This window comes from Neophocaena asiaeorientalis, unplaced genomic scaffold, assembly GCF_003031525.2.
Source record: "Neophocaena asiaeorientalis asiaeorientalis breed wild unplaced genomic scaffold, Neophocaena_asiaeorientalis_V1.1 scaffold92, whole genome shotgun sequence".
NCBI lineage: Eukaryota > Metazoa > Chordata > Mammalia > Artiodactyla > Phocoenidae > Neophocaena > Neophocaena asiaeorientalis.
In genome coordinates this window covers 925,539-951,895 of record NW_020174057.1, presented here as the reverse complement: position 1 = coordinate 951,895, position 26,357 = coordinate 925,539, and the positions used below count along the sequence as shown (strand labels likewise).

The 26,357-nt window shown below is 36.8% G+C and overlaps 1 protein-coding gene across 1 annotated transcript in view; it reads left to right on the top strand.

The window, feature by feature from the left end:
- CFAP54 (cilia and flagella associated protein 54) overlaps nt 1-26,357 on the top strand; it is a 288,982-nt gene that overhangs the window by 228,668 nt on the left and 33,957 nt on the right. The window contains exons 62-64 of the mRNA XM_024754400.1: nt 5,169-5,342; nt 6,767-6,990; nt 13,077-13,250. Of these exons, the coding sequence (XP_024610168.1) occupies nt 5,169-5,342; nt 6,767-6,990; nt 13,077-13,250 (572 nt within the window). The remainder of the gene's footprint in view (nt 1-5,168; nt 5,343-6,766; nt 6,991-13,076; nt 13,251-26,357) is intronic.

The window sequence follows — 26,357 nt, the reverse complement described above, 5'->3', positions numbered from 1 at the left end:
GAAATGAAAAAGGAGAAGTCACAACTGACACTGCAGAAATACAAAACATCATGAGAGATTACTACAAGCAACTCTATGCCAATAAAATGGACAACCTGGAAGAAATGGACAAATTCTTAGAAATGTACAACCTGCCAAGACTGAATCAGGAAGAAATAGAAAATGTGAACAGACCAGTCACAAGCACTGAAATTGAAACTGTGATTAAAAATCTTCCAACAAGCAAAAGCCCAGGACCAGGTGGCTTCACAGGTGAGCTAACACCTATCCTTCTCGAACTCTTCCAAAATATAGCAGAGGGAGGAACACTCCCAAACTCCTTCTACGAGGCCACCATCACCTTGATACCAAAACCAGACAAGGATGTCACAAAGAAAGAAAACTACAGGCTAATATCACTGATGAACATAGATGCAAAAATCCTCAACAAAATACTAGCAAACAGAATCCAACAGCACATTAAAAGGATCATACACCATGCTCAAGTGGGGTTTATTCCAGGAATGCAAGGATTCTTCAATATATGCAAATCAATCAACGTGATACACCATATTAACAAATTGAAGGAGAAAAACCATATGATCATCTCAATAGATGCAGAGAAAGCTTTCGACAAAATTCAACACCGATTTATGATAAAAACCCTGCAGAAAGTAGGCATAGAGGGAACTTTCCTCAACATAATAAAGGCCATATATGACAAGCCCACAGCAAACATCATCCTCAATGGTGAAAAACTGAAAGCATTTCCTTTAAGATCAGGAACAAGACAAGGTTGCCCACTCTCACAACTCTTATTCAACCTAGTTTTGGAAGTTTTAGCCACAGCAATCAGAGAAGAAAAAGAAATAAAAGGAATCCAAATCGGAAAAGAAGAAGTAAAGCTGTAACTGTTTGCAAATGACATGATACTATACATAGAGAATCCTAAAGATGCTACCAGAAAACTACTAGAGCTTATCAATGAATTTGGTAAAGTAGCAGGATACAAAATTAATGTGCAGAGATCTCTGGCATTCCTATACACTAATGATGAAAAATCTGAAAGTGAAATCAAGAAAACACTCCCATTTACCATTGCAACAAAAAGAATAAAATATCTAGGAATAAACCTACCTAAGGAGACAAAAAACCTGTATGCAGAAATTTATAAGACACTGTTGAAAAAAATTAAAGATGATACAAATAGATGGAGCAATATACCATGTTCTTGGATTGGAAGAATCAACATTGTGAAAATGACTCTACTACTCAAAGCAATCTACAGATTCAATGCAATCCCTATCAAACTACCACTGGCATTTTTCACAGAACTGGAAAAAATTTTTTCACAATTTGTATGGAAACACAAAAGACTCCTAATAGCCAAAGCAATCTTGAGGACGAAAAACGGAGCTGGAGGAATTAGGCTCCCGGACTTCAGACTATACTACAAAGCTACAGTAATGAAGGCAGTATGGTAGTGGCACGAAAACAGAAAGATAGATCAGTGGAACAGGATAGAAAGCCCAGAGATAAACCCATGCATATATGGTCACCTTATCTTTGATAAAGGAGGCAGGAATGTACAGTGGAGAAAGGACAGCCTCCTCAATAAGTGGTGCTTGGAAAACTGGACAGCTACATGTAAAAAAATGAAATTAGAACACTCCCTAACTCCGTACACAAAAATAAACTCAAAATGGATTAAAGACCTAAATGTAAGGCCAGACACTATAAAACTCTTAGAGGAAAACATAGGCAGAACACTCTATGACATACATCACAGCAAGATCCTTTTTGACCCACCTCCTAGAGAAATGGAAATAAAAACAGTAATAAACAAATGGGACCTAATGAAACTTAAAAGCTTTTGCACACCAAAGGAAACCATAAACAAGGTGAAAAGATAACCTTCCGAATGGGAGAAAACATTTGCAAATGAAGCAACTGACAAAAGATTAACCTCCAGAATATACAAGCAGCCCATGCAGCTCAATAACAAAAAAACAAACAACCCAATCCAAAAATAGGCGGAAGACCTAAGTAGGCATTTCTCCAAAGAAGATATACAGATTGCCAACAAACACATGAAAGGATGCTCAACATCATTAATCATTAGAGAAATGCAAGTCAAAACTACAATGAGATATCATCTCACACCAGTCAGAATGGCCATCATCAAAAAATCTAGAAACTATAAATGCTGGAGAGGGTGTGGAGTAAAGGGAACACTCTTGCACTGCTGGTGGAAATGTGAATTGGTACAGCCACTATGGAGAACAGTATGGAGGTTCCTTAAAAAACTACAAATAGACCTACCATATGACCCAGCATTCCCACTACTGGACATATACTCTGAGAAAACCATAATTCAAGAAGATTCATGTACCAAAATGTTCATTGCAACTCTATTTTCAGTAGCCCGGAGATGGAAACAACCTAAGTGTCCATCATCGGATGAATGGATAAAGAAGATGTGGCACATATATACAATGGAATATTACTCAGCCATAAAAAGAAACGAAATTGAGCTATTTGTAATGTGGTGGATAGGCCTAGAGTCTGTCATACAGAGTGAAGTAAGTCAGAAAGAGAAAGACAAATACCGTATGCTAACCCATATATATGGAATTTAAGAAAATAAAATGTCATGAAAAACCTAGGGGTGAAACAGGAATAAAGACACAGACTTACTAGAGAATGGACTTGAGGCTATGGGGAGGGGGAAGGGTAAACTGTGACAAAGCGAGAGGGAGGCATGGACATATATACACTACCATACGTAAGGTAGGTAGCTAGTGCGAAGCAGCCACATAGCACAGGGAGATCAGCTCGGTGCTTTGTGACCTAGAGGGGGGGGATAGGGAGGGTGGGAGGGAGGGAGACGCAAGAGGGAAGAGATATGGGAACATATTTATATGTATAACTGATTCACTTTGTTATAAAGCAGAAACTAACACACCATTGTAAAGCCATTATACTCCAATAAAGATGTTAAAAAAAAAATTTACACATCTCTCACTAGGACTAAGCTTAAGCATCTTTTGTGTGAACTTTCTGCCTATGATTTGCTCTTTTTTTTTTTGCGGTACACGGCTCTCTCACTGTTGTGGCCTCTTCCGTTGTGGAGCACAGGCTCTGGACACACAGGCTCTGGAACCACAGGCTCAGCGGCCATGGCTCACGGGCCCAGCCACTCTGCGGCATGTGGGATCTTCCGGACTGGGGCACGAACCCGTGTCCCCTGCATCAGCAGGCAGACTCTCAACCACCGGGCCACCAGGGAAGCCGTTTTTTTTGGGGGGGGGTTGGTTTTTTTCCATTGCCTTTTCTTTAAACATTTTTAGAAGCTCTTAATTATAGAAATCAACCCTTTAACTGTGATATTATTTGCAAATATATTTTTTCAATTATCAGTTATTATTTAGCTTTCTTTATGGTGGTTCTGTCCCATGAAGAAACTTTTTATTTCTAAATGGTATACATTATTAACCTTTTCTTTGATAAGTTTTGCATTTATGTCATAGTTAGAAAGGTTTTGTCCCTATTCTGTGACTATGAATTAGTTCTCCCATGGACCCTTTTACTAATTTATGGAAACCTATTTGGAATATGTAAAAAATAACAAATGGATATAATTTTAGTTTTTCCAGATGGCTACCCTATTTCTGTACTTTTTACTCATTTCCTATTGATCTGTCTATTCAGGTTTCAGTACCACACAGTTTTAATTATTGTAGCCTTATAATATATTTAATATCTATTAAAGTAAATCCCCACTCATTACTCCTCTCAAAATTGTTTTTCTTGTGTTTTATGGCTTTTTATTTTTACTTTGGAAGCAGCTTGTCTAGTTAAAAAAGCTCTCTCATAATTTCATTGGAGTTTCATTACCTTTATATTTTATCTTAGAAACAACATTTTTCTTCTATTGAGTCATCTTAACCAAGAATATTTTATGTCCTATATTTTTTAGTTCATGCCTTTTAAAAAAATATTAGTCCCTTAGGAGTGTTTTAATGTTTTCTTTAAATAGATCTTGTATACTTATTGTCAGGTTTATTTCTGGATATTTTACCTTTTTATTGGTATTACAAAATTTTTTTATTAGATTTCTACCGGTTGTTGTTTTCGTGTGGAGGCTATTGATGTCTCTATATTACTTTATTATCTTTAGGTATGCTTCTCCACTTTATGTTTTTTGAGCAAAGTCTGGGTCAGTAAATGTTTTTATAAAGGGCCAAATAGTAAATATTTTACACTTTGTGGTCTCTGTTGCAGCTATTCAACTCTGCTGTGTTAATGTGAAAGGAACCATAGACAAAATGTAAATGAATGAACATGGCTGTATTCCATTAAGGCTTTAGTTATGGACACTGACATTTGAATTTCATAAGCTTTCACATGTCACAAAATACTATTTAAAAATTTTTTTCAACCACTTAAAAATATAAAGACCATTCTTAGCTCATGGGTCATACATAAACATGCATGGGCCTGATTTGTCCCATGGAGTATAGTTTCTCACTTATGGATTTAGTTAATTCATTTGAAATGCCATCAAATTAATGCCTGTATTTATTCAAGTTTCCTTTTTCTTATTTTTTGGTAATACAAACAATGCTGCCATGAGTATCTTCTGCAAGACTCCTGGTACACATATATGAGTATCTGCATTTAAAATTTTATTAGACCCTGCCCAGGAATTTGCTTTCACAAGTGCTGTATGAGAATTCTGGTCTCTTCACATTATTAACAATATTTATTATTTTGAGATTTTAGTTTCTGTTAATTCCTGAGGAATGTGAAATGGTATTTCATTTTAAATTGCATTTATCTGATTTTTAATGATGCTAAAATTTTTGGCCATTTGGGTTTCCTTTTCTATGAGTTGCCTGTTGAAATTTTTTGCCCATGTTTCGGTTGAACTAGCTGACTTTTTCTTATTGATTACATAGTAGACAAAAAATAATTTGTGTATTCTAAATATCTTTTCTCAGTCTATGGTTTGTCATTTAACTTTGTGTTTGGTGTCTTTTGTGATATAAATTTTTTTTTAATTGAATGCAGCCCTGAGCATCAGTATTTCATTTATGAGTTTTCCTTTTCTTTTTTCACATATGGTTATTTTTCAAGGAAAGCATATTTGTATTCCAATTTTTTTTTTTTTTTTTTTTTACTTTCAGATAACTACCAAGTTGCCTTCCAGACTGCCTGTACATTCTCTCACCCTAGTGATGAGATATATGAGAATGTAGATACTGGGGGAAAATCCCCAATTAAAGTGGATATTACATGGATTCTTCTGCTGCGCTATTATATTCACCTGCAAAGAATTAATAATATGAGCAAACTGCTAGGTAGGCCTTTTCTGTGTTAAGAAAGAATATATTCCTTTCCAGGAATATATTGTTTAAACTTATTGTTTAAGTCATGTTTCTTATTTAGAATTATAAAATACTTTTGACTTCTTTCTGAGTGAACTCATCAGAAGATGGAAATTTTAGGGGTTCTTAAACTGAGATACGTGGACCTTTGGATAGAACTGTATTTCAATGTATTTAAAAACGTCCTTAGAAGGAGGCAACCAGAGGCATCCCCCAAGACTGCCAAAGTGGTGTGGGGGTCAAAACGGTTAAGAATCAGAGTGACCATAATGTGACAGCTTATAAAATGAACAAGGTGAAATTTTGGCTTTAAGGAGAGAGTGTTCCAGTATCCAGTATGTTAAGGGGAAGATAGGATATTTAACTCCACGAAGTTTTGGATATTGTTCAGTTTTTTTTCTTTTAAATCATTGATTTAAAGATCTAAAGAATATCCAGAAAAACTTGTATAATCTGCTTTAAATCAGTTCCTCCTATGTTTTTGTGACAATGTGTTTATCTGTGCCCATAAAATTGGTGATTCAGTGTTGCTTATTGGCAAACAGTTGGAAAAGACAGGTTGACCATGCCAGCGCCCAGTGATGGAGAAGCCAGCAGGGCAAATAGGCCGAGTCACGGGGTGGCTCAGCATGGTTATTGGGAGTTAGCAATGGGATGGACAAGCACTCGGAAAGGTGTTGGGTAGAAGGTGCATCCTGATGGGGCCAAGAGTTCAATGTCAAGAAAGTGGACATGAGCCAGCACAGCAGGCCCTGGTGATGCCCTCCCCCTTATCAACTCAGCTCACTTCTGGATCTACCTGTTGGTGCTTCCCATGTCAATCGCCCACATTTTACTGCTTTCTGCTCTGGGCTTTCTCAGAAGTTACTATGGCCCAGCATGCAGGCAGGACAGCCTGGAAGTACAAGAGGATTCCACACACTCAGCAGTAACCTGAGGTAGGGAACTGGTAGATAGTTGTAACACTGATGGAACAATGTTACATGTTTTTTCCAGGAGGTCCTCAGCAGGACTGAGCCCTCCTTGTCCATAGCTGTAGCCCTTTCATAACTCACTCTTATTGGCTCTTTTCTTCTCTCTATCACACTTTTCCCGTTCTCTCACTTGACATTGGTTTTCAAATAAATTACCTGCACCTACATTTTTGCTTTAAGTTTTTTTGGGGGGAAAACCCAAAATAAGACAACTAGATAGACTATTTTGCGTTGCTAAGCTTGGCCAGAAGCAATTCTATTAGTGTATAAGCTTGAAAAATGGAGGAAGGTCATGGGCAGCCACTAGCTGAGGTGGGGATATACAGGAATAAAGTTAATGAGTAAAGGCCAACAATATTGAGACCATTTTGTTATCTAACATGACTTATATTAGTGTTTTGGTTTTTTTTTTTTTTCTTTAAGCATCTCTGAAGCCAGGATCTGGAATGTCTTTGCCAGATGACACACTTCTCACTTCTCTTTTCAACTCTGGATTGATTTTGCGCCAAAAAGAAATGCATTTTTTCCTTAAAAGATTCTTACAGCTATATTCTTCTTCCTGTATTGATGAATTTCCAAAAGAACTATTTCAAGTCATAGAAAATCCATCTTTTCCAGAAAAATTCTTATATGACTCATCAAGCAAGGTAATGTTTCAAAACGTTATATGTTTCTGTAAGACTTCTTAGAATCATCCTTATATTTCCGAAAGAAGCACATTAACCTCAATGCTGGCACAAAGGTTTCTAGTTCCCTCAGAGTTCCTGGGAAGGCTTGTTTCTGTTTTACCAGAGAAAGGCCAACCAGACATCCTGGATTTTCTGTTTTCTTATGTCCTGTTCTGCTACTCTCATAAATCTTCAAAATGTCTCAGAATTTTCTATATTCCTACACATAACAGTATCTCTCAGGGAGTCATTTTGCCAAGAAGTTATACAAATTTCAATATAATCACCCTATAAGAAAACTAGACTGAGTTTCTAAATCTATGCCCAATTTCTGTACCTTTGTTTTACACATGTAATAAAAAAAAATTCATTCTGTGTATTCTTTGCAATCATGATTGTGATAAATAGTAAAGGGAAGGTTTTTTAAGTAAAGTTAAAAGCTTGAAGGTTTGTTTTTTTTTGAGGGGCGCAAGTGTTATTAAATTGGATGGGCTTTCCCAAAATATGTAATATGGAAACTTCTTTTAAGTTACCTATTGAAGAGACATAAAAAGAGGAGTATGAATGATGTTTTTTTTTTAAGCTACTGGGGTCTTGAATAATAGTAGTTTTAAAATAAACTATCAAAATGGATGAATTGGAAGACACAGAAAAAGTACAGAGTTTTAGTAAAAATAGAGATTTGTTTCAAATTTGTTATATTCAACAAGCATATGTTGAATACTAACAATATGCCAGATACTTTTAGCTGGTAGAGGAAGCAGGAATGGATAAGGCATAGTCACTGTGCATAGCTCTGGTGTGGTAGCAGAGAGAGATGGGTAGAGTTATAGCACAAAGGAAAATTGCAGCACTTCAGGGATGCTTTTAAAGAGAAAATGGCAGGGTTAACAGCAGAAAGAATATGAAAATTAAAATGTTATTTCTACTGTCAGTAGCGTGTAGGGCTGATTGGCAAAGTATAAACGAAAGGCAGTTATCCAAGAAAGAGCTGATGGAGTAACCAAACTTATGACCATAGGAATGGAAAGGAAGAGATGTATGTAAAAGATATGGCTTCAGTAAAATTCAAAACAAAACAAAACAAAACAGCTTAGTGACCCTGTGTAGATGGAAATTGAAGACAAGAGAATGATCAATGTTTATTTCATCATTTGGAACCTCTGTGATCATTAGAGCATGGTAACACCATTAGCAGATACAGTGGAGGCGAGAGGGTGAGAATGTTTGTGGAGAAGGCTGGTATGTTCAGCTCTGAGATAACAGAGTTTGAGATTATACTAGAAAATTTAAGAGGACATAATGTAAGTTTTCAGTATGTATTTGTGAAATGAATAAATCAAGTCATTTGCATAGAATTCTTTCTAAAATAGAAAAAAACATTCATTTTGAATTGTCTTGACTTTGGACTTCACCATACAGTACTTTAATTTTTATAATTATAGACTTGCCCATACCAGACACGTTCATGTTTCTGTTTTCAACTATCCGAGAGAAGTGACCTGAAAATGTGGCTTGTTCCAAATGGGAACCTTTTCTCATTTTATCCTACTGGAGTATAGTAACCTTATGTTTGGGGTAAATGATAATAAAAATTTTTTTTTTTAAATCATCCTTTGGAACAAGAGAGTAGGGTGACTGAATAAACTGTGATTTTAAAAAGTAGTGGAAAGACCTACTAAGGAATATTTAAGAATTCAGTTAAAGAAGTGATCCTCAATTGGGGTTATGGAGTTGGCCCCAGGGCAGTGTATTGGAATCCACATAGGAAGATTTTTCAAATTACTTTCTGGATTCTGGGGTATTGGGATGGCCAATACTCAGCATCTCCATTTCCTGCCCCAGATTCTAAATCTTTGAGAAATAAAAAAGTAAGCCATGGTGGAAATTAATAAATATCCAACTTTATGAATCACAAAGTTGATATTGTAGGATATGGTTTGTATTTACTGGTAAATGGTCTCCCTAGTTGTGATTAGCAAAGTTTACAGTTCTACCAATCCAGGCTTGGGGGTTTTGGCAGGGAGAGGGATCGTTACAGGCCTACTTAAAATCTGTGGGGACAGAAACCCTTTAAAATCTGTTGCATGAAGGAGCAGAGACTGTTCACTACCTACAAACAGTATGCTCCGAAGCAGAGAGAGCAGAATAATGCATATTCAAAATTATTTTTCTCAAATTCACCAATCAAGTAATTCTCTTGAGGGAGAGGAGTGAGAGGAGGTAGAAAGGCCAGGAATGTATCATTGATGTCTGGCCCTCCACAGTGCAGGAAACTGTGGAGTGGGGTCACATCTTTTCCATCTAACACCAGAGTCTGGTTCACCCGTCCTCGGAACTGAGACTACCTTGAGGTTTACTGCCACATGTCCCAGACACTTCAGGTGTTTTGGAGTAGGGGAGAGAGAATGGGAAGGTTGAGAACTATAGTTTCAATGGATGTATTCTTGTGAATATTTTATAAGAGTTGGGAAGCTAATATGTGTGATTTCGTAAATACTGTTCTGAAAGGAGCTTTGCTTGAATATTTCAGTATTAAGGGTAGCCTATCATTATCCAGTTCCTAAGGATAAAGCTCCAAACGTACAACCTTGAATACAGTGTAAATATCTATACATGTGATATTTCGAATGGTAGCAATATTATCAAAGAGTTGTTTCACCTGCTCTTTTTTTTGGGGGGGAGGGATATAATTAGTGTAACACTCTCCCAGGATAATCAGCTCTGGAGATCACTGTCACTTGCCTGACAGGTGCAAGCCACCTAATCATGTGTTTGTTTCACTGGGGTAGACAGAAAACGAGCATAAAGCCTTTGGATTAAAAAAAAAATAACCTCCAAGCTTGGCTGATTTTTATAATAACATTTTTGAGCCTTTAATCACTCAGGAGGCTATTTCAGTCAAACTCTTTGCATACTTTGATACAACCTGCTTTTCCCCCACAAAGAAGTAGATGCCTTTCCAGAACCATCATTGCTACATGTCATGCTCATCAGCTTTGTGACGTTGTATGTTGTCAAGTCTATTGAAGCTTTGTGATGGAAAAACAAAAGTGCTAAACAAATTACATTAAAAATTCCCAAAACCAAAAAGGACATGATTAAAATGCTGCACAGGGCTGAGTTATTCATGTTTAGACCATGACAGACTGCGTAAGGTCAAATATTTGATTAGTGCAAAGTGATTTGTTGGTTATAGGATGTGGCAAACAAGAGTGCTTCTGGTAGGTCTGTTGTTTCATTCCTTTCAAACAATAAATCAAACATATAAAAAGTGCTCAGTGTATAGCCCATCAACTAGCTTATGTAATTAATCCCATTAAGCAATTAGATATTACATTTTTTAAAGTGAATAGAAAATTCATAATATAAATATAAAAAATATTTATAGGACATTCCATCCAAAAACAGCAGATTACACTTTCTTCTCAAGTGCGCATGGAACGTTCTCCAGGATAGATCACATCTTGAGTCACAAATCAAGCCTCAGTAAATTTTAAAAAATTGAAATCATATCAAGCATCTTTTCTGACCACAACACTAAACTGAAAGCATTTCCTCTAAGATCAGGAACAAGACAAGGATGTCCACTCTCACCACTATTATTCAACATAGTTTTGGAAGTCCTAGACGTGGCAATCAGAGAAGAAAAAGACACAAGAGGAATTCAAATTGGAAAAGAAGAAGTAAAACTGTCACTGTTTGCAGATGACATGATACTATACATAGAGAATCCTAAAAATGCCACTGGAAAACTACTAGAGCTTTAGTACTGGAGAGGATGTGGAGAAAAGGGAACCCTCTTGCACTGTTAGTGGGAATGTAAATTGATAAAGCTACTATGGAGAACAGAGTGGGGGTTCCTTAAAAAACTAAAAATAGAATTACCATATGATCCAGCCATCCCACTACTGGGCATATACCCAGAGAAAACCATAATTCAAAAAGATACATGCACCCCAATGTTCATTGCAGCACTATTTACAATAGCCAGGTCATGGAAGCAACCTAAATGCCCATCAACAGATGGGCATAAAGAAGAGGTGGTACATATATACAATGGGATATTACTCAGCCATAAAAAGGAATGAAATTGAGTCATTTGTTGAGACGTGGATGGATCTTTTGACTGTCACACAGAGTGAAGTAAGTCAGAAGGAGAAAACCAAATATCGTATATTAACGCATGTATGTGGAACCTAGAAAAATGGTACAGGTGAACTGGTTTGCAGGGCAGAAGTTGAGACAGAGATGTAGAGAACAAACGTATGGACACCAAGGGGGGAAAACCGCAGTGGGGTGGGGATGGTGGTGTGCTGAATTGAGCAATTGGGATTGACATGTATACACTGATGTGTATAAAATTGATGACTAATAAGAACCTGCAGTATAAACAAACAAACAAGAACAACAAAAAACAACTAATACTAAACTTTCTTTGGATTATTTTTATAGAAATATGTTAATATAAATGTTTCAGACATTACATGAAATTTCTAAAAAAAAGTACTCTGTGTATAGCCCATCAACTAGCTTATGTAATTAATCCCATTAGCAATTAGATATTACGTTTTTAAAAAATGAATAGAAAATTAAATGCCCTATTTTAATATTGACTTCTGTTATAGTTTATTATTATTAGGCCATCATGCTAATAAACATTATAAATATTGAAATAGAATGTATTTGCTTTTTAGTTTTCTCCACTTAGCTAGTTATTAAATATGAATTCTTTGCTAAAATAGTCAGAACCTCTGAAAGGTGCTCAGATATGAAAAAATGTGAGAAGTTTTTTCTGAATCAATTATTTACCTGATTTTTTCGTGAACTGCTTGACATAGAATTAATCTTTATTAAGCACTTTTAAATGATTATTTAATCCTAATAATCTTATTTATTATGCATTTTGGTCATGTTTTTAGTATCATAGTGCTAATAAATGAGGATTCTGGCTTATCATATCCCTTTATGATAGTCTCTAGACATTTTTAAATAGTTTTCACCTTTGATATTGCCTTTCAGTCCAGACATGTTTTTTCTTTTATCAGTAGACAACTTGAAAGGTCAATGTATTTATTTCTCTCTTTATTTTTATTTTGAAGACTTTGCATTGACAGTCTTCTATTGTATCTTGAATAGACTCAGAAATGGAAGGTACAAAGTGTAATAGAAACACCAGGCATTTCTTTCTAGCCACTGACATGTTCCCTTTGGTCACCAAGCCTTTGAGACACCTTAGATGTCAAGAGTTTAGTAGAAGAACTGCTTTCCAGCTACCATGCTGTAATCTTGGGAATAACAAGAAATTAATTTTGAAAATAGTTTGTACTCCATTGAAGAAAAGCCTTTATAGAGTTGAGATATTATTATCACCATTATTATCTCTCTGGCTAGACTCTTATTTTGTTGATATCATTCATGCTTTACTTTCTTAGCTACCTTAAAAAACTAAGTAAATATTTTATGAAGTTGCCAATTGCAGTCTACACATTTATGTTTCTTGAAAACTCCTGATTCAGGGACCAAGTTCCATCAGATGAGCTGGGCCCAGATCCAGCAAGACTAAACTTACAAATCAGCTACATTCATTTAAAGAGGGAATGAGAGTAATGGATTTTAACCTCTTAGAGCAAAAACTCTGTCTTATTTTGCATATGGTACTGCAAAGAATGCTATTGGAAAATAGATAATAAATTGTAACCAAACCCTAAGTATCTTCACAAGTGAATAAACAAGAAGAAAAGTAGAAGATGTTCTTAGACTACATGGTGACCTTGAGACTGAAATGATAGCATGGACATTTTCCCTCTAGATCTTTACTCTTGAATATTCACCAAAGTGGAAGACATTTGTTGAGTTCACTGGGTTTTGAAATATATTTTTTCTATAAAAGAATCTTCTCTGTGGTAATCAGGGGCAGTTTTAAGACCTACATCCATAAAACAAGCTGAGATGATTCCCCGAGTTTTCCAATAGTCAATATTGAATGAAAATTGAATGAATGTTTTAAATATTGAATAAATTCATTACCAGCAATTAAGCTGATGTTTCTGTTTGTTCCCTAGTTAGGAACAACTGACAGTTCTCTACACTCCAACTTATCATTAAAACTCTTTGCCAGCCCATCGTATGGAGATGTGGTGTCCTCAGTTGTAGCAACACAAGCTTTAAACAAAGAACTTTGCTTTCAGTGGTACATTCCTCCCCTGGAAAAACCTCCAAAGGAAACAGAACCTATGGTATGTAATATAATTATAAAGCTAAATCTTACATTTGGATATAAAGTTTAATGAAGCCATTATAACTTAAAGAGTAGAGAAGATCCTCTTATCATATAGACAGAAATATACAGCAATTTAGAATCTATGTTGTCCAGCAGAATGAATGTGAAATAATTAAGAGATCCTGGGAAAGCTGGGTTCATATTGATCATTTTCCTTTTTCCTGAACTTAAAGAGAAACTTTCCAATGTGTCACCATTACATATGATGTTTAATATTTTTTTGTAGTTATCCTTTATCACATTAAGGAAATTTTTTCCTATTGCCACCTTAATAGGAAGTTTTATCATGAATATTTTACTGTATCTATTAAGAGGGTTTTATCATTTATCTCTTTTAATATAGTAATTGATTTTATAATGTTAAATCAGCCTTGTGCTCCTGAGATAAACTCAAATTGGTCATGATGTATTCATTTTACTAGATTCAGTTTGCTAATGTTTCATATTGAATTTTTGCCACTGTTTTCAAGAGTAATATTGGACTATAATTTTTCCTTTTTGTGCTATCCTTGTCAGATATTTTCTGTATGAGGCTTTTGCTAGGCTCTTAAAATGTGTTGATAAATATAACCATGTTTTTCTGTTCTATAGTGAAGTTTGTGTAAGTTTGGAGTAAGCTCTTTCCTCAGATATTTGCTAAGAGCTCATCAATAAAGCCCTTGTGTTTTTGTTGTGAGATAATATAAGACTAGTGATGTAATTCTCCATAGTTAGAGGCAGTCTTTAAGCAATAGTACTAATGTACTGGTTATCAGAGCTGGTATCAGTTCTGACTGGGCTAATATCTGTTCTAATGGTTAGTGCCTTTGTCAAACCAAGTTTTAAGTATTCTGACTATCACCCCTGTTTATAGAACATTGGGATTTTCTATTTCTTCTTGAGTCAGTTTTGCTTAAGTTGCTTTTTCTAGGAATTTCCCCATTTTATTTAAAATTTCTCTCATATTTTTAAGCTATCTGGTGTATTTGTAGTGAAGTATCCCTTTTCACACCTTATATTGCTTATTTGTGCATTTTTTTCTTGGTCATTGTCACCAGAGATTTCTCATTAATTAGTTTTATTTCGTTAACCCTAAATATCTTCTACTGTTTTTTTCGTGTGTGTGTGTGTTCTTTTCCTAACTACTGACTTCTTGAGATAGATATTAGCTCAATATTTAGTTCTTTCTTTTCTAATCTATGCATTTTAAAGCTATCAGTTTCTCTCTAAATATTGCTTTGGCTTCATCCCACAAGTTTTATTATAGTATTGTCATCATCTTTCAGTTAAAAATAACTTTTGAAGTTTCCATTGTGATTTCTTCTTTGACTCGTGGGTCATTTCAACATATGTTTCTTAAGTTACAAACTATATGAAGCTTTTCTAGTTATCTTTTGTTGTTTATTCGTAGATTATTTTGTTCTGTGGTAATAAAAAAAATGCTCTGTATGATTGATATTTGTTGAAGCTTGCTTTTTTTTTTTGCCAGGAAGGTGTTTATTGTGTAAATATTCCATTGCTCTTAAAAAGAATGTGCTCTCCTCAGTTGTTGAGGCAGTGTTGATATATGTCCAATAGGTTAGTTTGTATAGTCTTGTTCAAGATACTCTATATTCTTGGTGATTTTTCTAGTTTTTTTTGAAAATCAAAACAAAAGATCCCACATGCCTCGGTGGGATTTATTTTTTTTTAATCAATTACTGTTGACCCTTGAACAACATAGGAGTCAGGGTGCTGACCTTCCTCACAGTTGAAAATCTATGTGTAACTTTACAGTTGGCTTTCCATATCCACATTTTGGATTCAGTCAGCCATGGACTGTGTAGTATAATCATACGTATTTATTGGAAAAAATTCTCATAAAGTGGGACCTGTGCAGTTCAAACCCGTGTGCTCAAGAGTCAACTGTACTGAGATTTTAACATTTAATTCTCTCACTGAGATTGCTGTTGTTTTGTTCTTTCTTTTAGTTCTGTCAAATTTCACTTTACCTAATTGGAGGCTTTGTTCTTAGGTGCAGATTAATAAGCATTGTGACTTCTTGGTGAATTCAGTGACTTCTGACCTTTTCATAATAATGATATTTCCCTCATAAAGCCTGCCTTGTTTGATATTACTAGAGGAAAGTGACTTTCTTGTGGTTGTTACTTTCATAATATTTCTTTTTCTAACCTTTTGCTTTCAACCCGTTTGTGTACTTGTGTTTTAATTTTTTTTTCAAAATACTTATTTATTGTTTGGTTGTGCCAAGTCTTAGTTGTGGCACATGAGATATTTCATTGCGGTGCTCAGACTCTTCATTGCAGTGCACAGGCTTCTCTCTAGTTGTGGCATGCAGGCTCCAAAGTGCACGGGCTCAGTAGTTGCTGCGTGCGGGCTTAGTTGCCCCGCAGCATGTGAGATCTTAGTTCTCAGGGATCGAACCCGAGTTCCCTACATTGGAAGGTGGATTCTTAACCACTGGACCACGAGGGAAGTCCCTTAATTGTATTTTTAAATAAAGGTATACAGTTGGATATTTTAAAATACAGTCTGACAATATTGTATTTTGACTAGAGAAGTTAGTCCATTCACACTTAATGTAAATAATAATATATTTGGTTTTAAATCTACCATATTATTTTGTGTTTTCACTTGTCTCAGATTTTCTGTTTTCCTCAGGTTTTCTGTCTTTCTCCCTTTTTTGGGATTGATTACTTTTTTCATTCATTTGTCCTCTCTGAACTTTGAAATTATGCACTCTTTTGCTGTGCTTTTAGTGGTTACCCTCAGGACAACATATCAAAGTCTAAAGTTTCTTTCGTTTTTTTTTTTTGGAAAGATTTATTTATTTTTGGCTGTGTCAGGTCTTAGTTGCGGCACATGGGATCTTCGTTGAGGCATGTGGGATTTTTTTTTGTTGCAGTGCGCAGGCTCTTCATTGTAGTGTGCAGCCTTCTCTCTAGTTGCGGCATGCGGGTTTTCTGTCTCTAGTTGTGGCTCCAGGGCTCCTGAGCACGTGGGCTCTGTATTTGTGGCACATGAGCTCCAGAGCACATGGGCTCTGTAGCTTGTGGCGCGTGGGCTCTAGTTGAGGCACGCGAGCTCAGTAGTTGTGGCGCACAGGTTTAGTTGCACCGTGCCATGTGGGATCCTAGTTCCCTGACCAGGGATTGAACCGGTGTCCCTGCATTGGAAGGTGGACCACCAGGGAAGTCCCTGCATTCTTTGCCACTGGACCACCAGGGAAGTCCCAGTCAAAAGTTAATGAATGATCTTTATTCCTCTAATGACTTAAATGATACTATTGTACATTTTCTTTTTTTAACCAAAATATTATTTTTAATTGTTTTATACAAGAGTTATTTTCCTTTAGAATTTTCTACATATTCATCATTTGCTTTGCTTTCTACTCCCTCTTGCATTTTAGACATTCCATTTAGGATCACTTCTTTCTGTTGAAGTACATATTCTGGAATTTCTTGTGGTGAGCATCTTCTGGAGGCAAACACTCTCAATTTTTGTTTGCCTGATAAATATCATTGTTTTATATTTATCTGTGAAATGAATTTTTATGGAGTAAAGAATTAAAGATTGGAAATTATTTTCTTTCAGTACATTCAGAATGTCATCTACTCATTTCCATTGTTCTCTTGAGAGTCAAATTGTTGTTGCTTTAAAAATATTCTGACTTCTTTCACGAGCCACTTTTGAGACTTTGTCCTTGCACAGTTTTACTGCAAATGGTTTTCTTTTATTTATTTTGCTTACATTAGTATAGTGGTTAAGAACACAGACTCTAGAGCCCTCAGAATGGAGCAAATCAGACTCCTGTTTTGAATCCCAGCTCTGTTACTTAGTAATTTTGTAACCTTCAGTAGATTAGTTAACTTTTCTGTATCATGGGTACCCTAGAGATAATTGTGTAAACCCTCGACCTAAACAGTAGTTGTCATTTATTATTCTTATGTGAAATGATTTTCACATTATTATGCTGTTTGAAAGTTTAATAACTTCAAATACACATGTAATACACTTGGTAAGCATTATTTTAAAGCACCTTTTAAAGTTTACCAACAATATCTCCTTATACATACTTTAGCTGCCAACAATGGGCAGAAGAGAGAGTAAACTCTGCCTAACCAGCAAAAATTAAAGTGCATAGCAAATAGGAGAAAAAACTTACTTTCTCTCTAAATGCTGTTTACAAATTTGTATCACATACGAAACTCCTTATTTTAATGTTTATTATCTTTATCTAACTCTATATCTGTATCCATATCTATGTTCATATACATGTATAGACATTTGCAACAGGGCTAACTGGGGAGCAGGAAAGGGGGCAAGTATTTGGGAGCAGTTCAGTATCAATGCCTGAACTCTGGGAGGTAGAACGGTGATTCCGATTCTAGGAGAGTCTTGAAGAGTCAAGCTTTTAAAAATGGGACAGGGGGTCTAACTACCACCTTTTGCAGAGGAACCTTCCACTATAGCACTCCTCTGATTACTGCTGTCTCTAAGAAGAGCCTCAGGCTCTTTCCCATAAAACATTTGCCATATAGTTTTACCCTATTCAGTACTTTTTATCTGTGTTTTTTGCCTCCTGCCATGGTCTGCTCCTGTACTTCCTACCTCTTGACCGCGGTCCCCTCTAGCTATGGCTCTGGTAACTTCTGCTGCTCCTTGACTCATATGAACCGTGTCAGGTGGGGAAACCTCCAGAGCCCACCTCTCTTTGCTCTCAAGCACGCTTCTCCCAATAGCCTCTTCATTCTTCTTCCTTAGGCTGGCAACCTTTTGCTAACTCTTGGTCGGTTATACATCCCTCCTACTCATACAAAAAAGAGACACTTGAACACATCACTCCCCAGAAACATTTAATGCTATCTCTCGTATTTTGAAAGTACTCTCCTTCCCACCCTTTCCATACCCAATCCTTGCCAGATATTTCATATACATTTTAAAATAATAAATCTGTGGTCTCTTTGGGGGAATTTAGTGCAGTAGTTTTCAAACCAAAGTTCCAAGAATACTCATGGTTCATGGAGTCAATATAGTGTGTCATGAATAGTATCTTTTTAAAGAAATTAAATATAAGAAGGCAATATCAGAATGCATCACATACAGTAAGTGAAAATGTTGTTTTCTGAAACTTTTGTTTCATGACAGATACTGTTAAAAAGAACATTTCTAGATTGACATTCGGCATCCTGAAGAATTTCTTTACTTGCTGGCAAGAGAACCAACAAGGTGTGATAAAAGAGTATATCCATTCAGAAAGGGTATGGAAGGATAACATTGTTGGGAAACAGATTGTTTACCCAAATAGTTAGTTTTAAAAAATGAGGAACAAAGTATAAAGTTCATTTCACAAGGTTGTAGAAATATCACATCCCTATCAGTCTGGGGCAGGATGATCTTGGGAGTTAATGTTAAGACTGCATCTGTGGCTGATAAATAGAATAACGAGGTTTCATGAATCAACAGCCATGTCTGACAATTAGCATGGGCGCATGAACGGGTGTCAGACAGAGATTAGAAGTGGAGCACCAACTAACGAATTCTGATTTAAACAGGTTGCTTGAGTGATTTGCGTAAGCCACAAAGACACGGAACACAGTTTTTTTTTTAATTAATTAATTTATTTTTGTCTGCATTGGGTCTTCATTGCTGCGTGTGGGCTTTCTCTAGTTGTGGCGAATGGGAGCTACTCTTCGTTTTGGTGCGCAGGCTTCTCATTGGTGTGGCTTCTCTTGTTGCGGAGCACAGGCTCTAAGTGTGTGGGCTTCGGTAGTCGTGGCACGTGGGCTCACGGGCTCTAGAGCGTAGGCTCAGTAGTTGTGGTGCGCAGGCTTAGTTTTGCTCTGCGGCATGTGAGATCTTCCTGAACCAGGGCTCGAAGCTGTGTCCCCTGCAATGGCAGGTGGATTCTTAACCCCTGCGCCACCAGGGAAGCCCCCAGAACACACAGTTTTCCTATCTTAGTTCAGGGACATTTTTCGCCCTTTGACAGTGAGTATGTATGTATTGGGTCATGATAAAAGATTCAGTTGCTGCCATAAATCTCAGCTACCAAATCAGGAAACGCTGACTTGGGAGGGCTAGATCTTCTCAGACCTGCGAGTCTATGTTTTCAGAAGACAACACTGAAATTTGTGTGATGCTTTCAATATTCATGTATGTGAGCATTCATCTAGTTATTATCTTAGACCTTTAGTGTAGAGTTTAATGTTGGAAAAACTGGGTGAAGCTCACGAAACCCATAAGATAATAGCAATAATGAACACCAATGTAGAGCTTACTGTGTTCCCGGTATTCTACTTCATTAACTTCACAGCACGTCTATGAGGTAGGTACAGTCGTCCCTCAGTATTCACAGGGGATTGGTTCAGAACCCCCTCAGATACCAAAATCCATAGATGTCCAAGTCCTTTGTATAAAATGGCATAGTATTTGCATATAAACTATGCACATCCTCCTGTATACTTTAAATCATCTCTTAATTACTTATAAAACCTAATACAATGTAAATGTTATGTAGATAGTTACCAGCACATGGCAAATTCAAATTTTTGTTTTTGGAACTTTCTGGATTTTTAAAAATATTTTTGATTCACGGGATGTTGAATCCACGGATGCCAAACCCATGGATCCAAACGGCCGAGTATTATCATTAGCCCCATTTTACAAGAGAGGAAACTGAGAACCAGGATGGAGGAATGCTAGTTGACAATGAATCAGGATTGGAGCAACTCAGCACATTGTTGAGTTGGAGGGAAGCAAACGACCTCAAAGGCTGTTGTGTTGAAGGCAGCTGGACAGCCCAAGGCATGTTCTTCAGAGGCCCCAGAAGATGTAGGCAGACAAGCGTGATCAAGTCCAAGAAGTCTGGTTAAGCAAAGCACTGAAAAGGAAGACTCCATCTGGCAAAGTAAAAACAGAAACTTGGATAGAGCTGAAATAGTCCTTGGAGATAAGTTTATTCAGAAGTCCAGCCAGTCTGGGAACAAGAAATATGGAGCCAGTGCTCTTTTCTGGAGGGCTTTAAATCCCTAAGAAGAGCAAGACTCTATTTCAGAGTCCCAAAGAAACAGGCTGTGCATTCAAGACAAGCTCAGGCCTAGCAGGGTAGTGAAAGATGAGCTAGGGTTCCTGGGAAAATTATCAAGTCTCAACAAAAGCAAAAGCCCAATGTTATCAACTTGGATGTCAGGAGTGCTATAACTTAGAGATCATACAGATGCCCAGGACCTCCCTCTGAGGTCCTCTGGATTCTGGGACTTGTTGGCTAAGTGATTAACTAGAGTCTGGTCCTGCAGATGGGGCCCAAAATTACATCCAACTTCTGGAAGCTGGGGAAGACAAAAGCTGCATAAATGAGGCAGGCATCTGATAGTCCCTGGCCCTTGCAGAGTGTGGTCAGGAAACAGCCCCGCTGGCATCCCCTGGAAGCTCATTAGAAATGCAGAATCTCAGGTCTCACTTCAGACCCACTGAATCAGAATGTTCGTTTTACTTGCACAGTTTAAAATGTGCAAGTAATGTATGCACATTTAAGGTTGAGAAGCACTGGTCTAGGCTGGTGCTACCAGTGAACTTACAGCTCTCATGATGACTCTCCAAGAAATTACTCCATTGCCAGTTTATATAGTGGGCTCTATTGGTAACCTCTGACTTTTGGTATCACCCAGGTCAAATGTCAGAACTGAAAGGAAACTAGGAGAACACCTAATCGACATTCTCATTTTACAGATGAGGAAGAAAAGTTCCACAGGGGTAAAATGATTTGACCAACACCACAACTCACTAGTGACAAAAATAAGAATGGGAACCTAAGTCTTTTCAGTATTAATATTGATTTCTTTACAAACCACATATAGCTCAACTGCTTACTAACTAATGAATAAAGTATTTATTGAGTGCATACTATGTGCCAAGCATTTTGTTAGGTGATTAAGATATCAAGATGAGGAAATTACAAATCAGCTCTATCTAGTGGAAGAGGGATTCATCTTTCACTGTTCCTGGGCTGTGAGGACAAGACGATTTCTTCTTTTTCTTTCTTTCTTTCTTTTTTTTTTTATTGAAGTAAAATTGTTTTACAATATTGTATTAGTTTCAGGTGTACAACATAATGATTCCACATTTGTACACATTACAAAATAATCACCATGAAAAGTCTAGTTATCATCTGTCACCATACAAAGTTGTTACAGTAGTATTGACTATATTTCCTATGTTGTATATTACATCCCTGTGACTCATTTATTTCAAAACTGCAAGTTTGTACCTCTTAATCTCCCCCATCTATTCCACTCATCCCCCAACCCCTCTCCCCTCTGGCAACCACAAGTGTATTCTCTGTACCTATGAGTCTGTTTCTGTTTTGTTATATTTGATCATTTGTTTTGTTTTTTAGAGTCCACATGTAAGTGAAATCACGTGGTATTTGTCTTTCTCCATCTGACTTATTTCACTTAGCATACTACCCTCTAGGTCCATCCATGTTGTCCCAAATGGCAAGATCTTGTTATTTTTTATGGCTGAGAAATATTTGATTGATTGATATATTGATAACTATATATGTGTATATATATATATACACGTGTATATATATACACATGTGTATATATATATTTGTATATATATACACATATATATGTGTATATTTAGTGGTTTTTTTCCAGAAGTGGAATTGCTGGATCATATGGTAGTTCTATCTTTAATTTTTTGAGGGACCTTCATACTGCTTTCCATACTGGCTGCACCAATTTACATTTCTACCAACAGTGCATGAGACTTCCCTTTTCTCCACATCCTCATCAGCACTTGTTATTTGTTCTTTTTTATAATAGCCACTCTTTCAGGTGTGAGGTGAGCATTGTGGTTTTGATTTTCATTTCCCTAATAATGTTTGATGTTGAGCATTTTTTCATGTGCCTGTTGGCCATCTGTATGTCTTCTTTGGAAAAATGTCTACTCATATTCTCTGTCCATTTTTTATCCAGGTTGTTTGTTTGTTGTTGCTTTTTTTGAGCTTGAGTTGCATGTGTTCTTTGTATATTTTGGATACTAATGCCTTATCAGGTATATCACTTGCAGATATCTTCTCCCACTCAGTAGGCTGTCTTTTCCTTTTGTTGATAGTTTCCTTCATTGTTCAGAGGATTTTTAGTTTGATGTAGTCCCACATGTTTATTTTTGCTTTTGTTTCCCTTGCCTGAGGAGATGGATCCAAAAAAATATTGCTAAGACCAATGTCAAAGATCATATTGCCTATGTTTTCTTCTAGGGGTTTTATGGCCTCAGGTCTTAGATTTAAGTCTTTAATCCATTTGAGTTTATTTTTGTATATGGTGTGAGAGAGTAGTCCAGTTTGATTCTTTTGCATGTAGCTGTCCAGTTTTCTCAACACCATTTATTAAAGAGGTTTTTTTTTTCCCATTGTATATTCTTGCCTCCTTTGTTGTAGATTAGTTGGCCATGTAAGTGTGGGTTTATTTCTGGGTTTATTTCTATTCCGTTCCATTGGTCTATGTGTCTGTTTGGGGGCCAGTACCATACTGTTTTGATTGCTATAGCTTTGTAGTAGAATTTGAAATCAGGGAGCATGGTATCTCCAGCTTTGTTCTTCTTTCTCAAGATTATTTTGGCTCTTTGAAGTCTTTTGTGGTTACATACAAATTTTAGAATTATTTGTTCTAGTTCTGTGAAAAAATGCCATTGGTATTTTGATAGGAACCTCATTGACTCTGTAGATTGTCTTGGGTAACATGGTCATTTTAACAATATTAATTCTTCCAGTCCATGAATTCAGTATATCATTCCATTTGTTTCTGTTGTTTTCAATTTCTTTCATCAGTGTCTTATAGTTTTCTGAGTACAGGTCTTTTAGCTCCTTGGTTAGATTTATTCCTAGGTATTTTATTCTTTTTGACGCAATTGTAAAGAGGATTGTTTTCTTAATTTCTCTTTCTGATAGTTCATTGTTAGTGTATAGAAATGCAATATATTTCTGTATATTAATTTTGTATCCTGCAACTTCACTGACTTCATTTATGAGTTCTAATAGTTTTCTGTGGTGTCTTTAGGATTTCTATATATAGGATCATGTCATCTGCAAACAGTGACAGTTTTACTCCTTCCTCTGTAATTTGGATACCTTTGATCTTCTTTTCTTATCTGATTGCTGTGCCTAGGACTTCAAATACTGTGTTGAATAAAAGTGGTCATAGTGGGCATCCTTATCTTGTTCCTGATCTTAGAGGAAAAGCTTTTCACCATTGAGCATGATGTTAGCTGTAAGTTTGTCATATATGACCTTTATTATGTTGAGGTATGTTCTCTCTATACCCACTCTGTTGAGAGTTTTTAATCATAAATGGACATTGAATTTGTCAAAAGCCTTTTCTGCATCTATTGAGATAATCATATAATTTTTATTCTTCAGTTTGTTAATGTGGTGCATCACATTGATTTGCAAATACTGAATCATCCTTGCATCCCTGAGATAAATCCTACTTGATAATGATGAACATACAAGGCAGTTTTAAATATAGTATTCCTCAGTGTTCGTCAAAACAATATCACTTTTTTTCCATTGAAAAAAAAGAATATTTTCAGAAGTGAATAAAGGAACACTGGAAATTTTATCATGGGCGTATTGCCTCCTGAAGAATCCAGTCCTGAGTATGCAAGGTTATATAACTTATCCTTGAGGAGTAAAGACAAGTTGGGAATAGAACTAAGCACTATTATCAACTAAAAACTAAGTGGATTAGATGAGGACAGGCTGGGGGATTAGATGGAAAGCTGGTTTGGGATTAGCAGCAGGTCCAAGAGAATATAGAAAATGAGGTATCCAGGAAGGGTAAGGAGCCAGTAGTGATCATGGGGCTAAAAATGACAACAGTAATGCTCTAAATACCGCTTAAAGCACTTCACATTGACCCACTCAATCCTCACCCTGATCCATGGGATGGGGATTACCATATCTTAATTTTACAAATGAGAAAGCAGAAGCATAATGTTTTAATATTTTGCCCAAGATCACACAGCCAGTAAGTGATGGAGGCGAACCCAGGCACCCCGGCTCCAGAGCTCTGGCTCACAACAACTGTGCGAGTGAGTTTAGTGTTTTATTGTTTACATATTGACCTACTTTATTCAAGTTAATTCTGATTTCAGACTAAAGGAGAGACTAAGATACCCAGGAGCAGCTTCCTGGGTCCTCTCTCAGTTGCACGGGACACACGTCATCTGTGGGTCATGAACCGCCGAAATACGGTGAGATATCTTGGTTTCAAGAAAGCTGCTGTCTTACCTGGGAGAGGAGTCTTTTGTACCTCTCTGATCATGTAGTCAAAACCAGGCGTGAGCCAGACTCACTGAGAGAAGTGAAGGTAACAATAGAATTCAGATGTAAATCATCAACATGCGCATTTTCTACAAAAAATGCTGATTAGCTGGCTGCCTCTTTGTGTGTTTCAGACCCTAAAACAGGGCTACAGTCACTATTTAGTACATTCTGTTCCGGTTTCGCCACGGAATAATTCCATGACTTCAGTCCCCTGAGATGATTAGCAAGGTTGCAACAGACTAAAATTAACCCTGAACTTTTATAGGAGTTTAAGGCCTTCTATGTCTGACAAAAATTAAGCATCATTTTAATGCTTAATTCACTGTTGCCTAGGCATAGAATTCTAGGTTGAAAATTATTTCCCCTCAAAATGTGGGTGGCACTGCTTCATTATCTCTGGCAATCCCGTATTGCTGTTGAGAGTTCTGTTCCCATTCTGATTCCTAGTTCTTTGTGACTTTTTTCCTCTGGAAACTCTGAGGATCTGCCCTCTGTCCCCTGTTCTAAAATTCCATGATGTGCCTCGGTGTGGGTATTGTGCTGGATTCTTAGGGTGCCCCTTTCAATATGTGAAGTATATTCTTCAGTTCGTGGAGACGTTTTTCTTTGATAATTTCCTCCCTCTGATGATCTCTGCACTTTCTGGAATTTCTGTTATTCAGATATTGAGCCTATTAGATTGAATGTTTACTTTTCTCATCTTTTCTCCCCTATATATGTTTTTAAATTTAGGTTTATTTGGAGAGAGATATATTTAACTTTATATTTCAAATCTTTTATTGATTATTTAGTTGTGATTATCATATTTTTTAATTTTTAAAAGCTCGTATTCTCTTTCATTTTAATAGCACTGTGTTCTTATTTCATAGATGCAATATTGGCCTTTCTCTCTCTGAGGATATTAATTATGGTTTCAGTGATGTTTTCTTCTGCTCTCTATCTTGTATCTGATTCTCCAAATTCCTTTTCTTACATTAGTTTTGGTCTCTACCTTTCATTTCATGTCTAGTGACCCTTGGCTGTCTGTTCATGTTTGAGGCACTGAGAAGCATACTGAGTCAGGCTTATGGACTTTTAACCTCATTGCCGGGTGACTGTGGGAGCTAGCAGCTTCATTGGTGGATCCTGAAATGTCAGTATCTGTAGGTCTTTTCTCTTCATCTGGTAAATTTCCCCAAAGAGGACTCTTTTAGACTACTGCTTCGTTTTCTATGTTCTGGGCAGGGGCTGGAGTGGGGTAGAGGGATGTCTCTTGTCCAGAATATAGACTTTCACTTCATTCCAATGTTTTCAGTTCAGCACCCCACCTCTGTAATCTCATGTCCCTCCTGAGCATAGATCTTTGATTTAACCTCAGCAGAGAGAAAAATGGAAGAAGTTTGGCTAGCAGAGGAGAGGCAGGGAAGGAGGGAGGGAGTCTCCTGGTTGGATGGACTCGGAGAAGGGATGGGAGGGAGGTTGTCCCCAAGGCTTTCAAGGTTCTTGGTCGTGCTTGTTGTTGGCAGCCCCTCTGAAGGCAGGTGGGACACAGCCTTTCCTCTCTGCTGACTAAGCAGAGGTGCTTTCAAATGTTTCAGGTGCTTTCAAAATGTTTTTAACATCTCTCATCTGCTTCATTGTCTCTCTTGCTTCTGTCTTTGTGGATTTATGCCTTTAAGAAAAAAAAATCCCTTTATTCTTTTTTTCTTGGCCACACTTCAGGTGGCTTGCAGGATCTTAGTTCCCCCACAAGGGATCAAACCCATG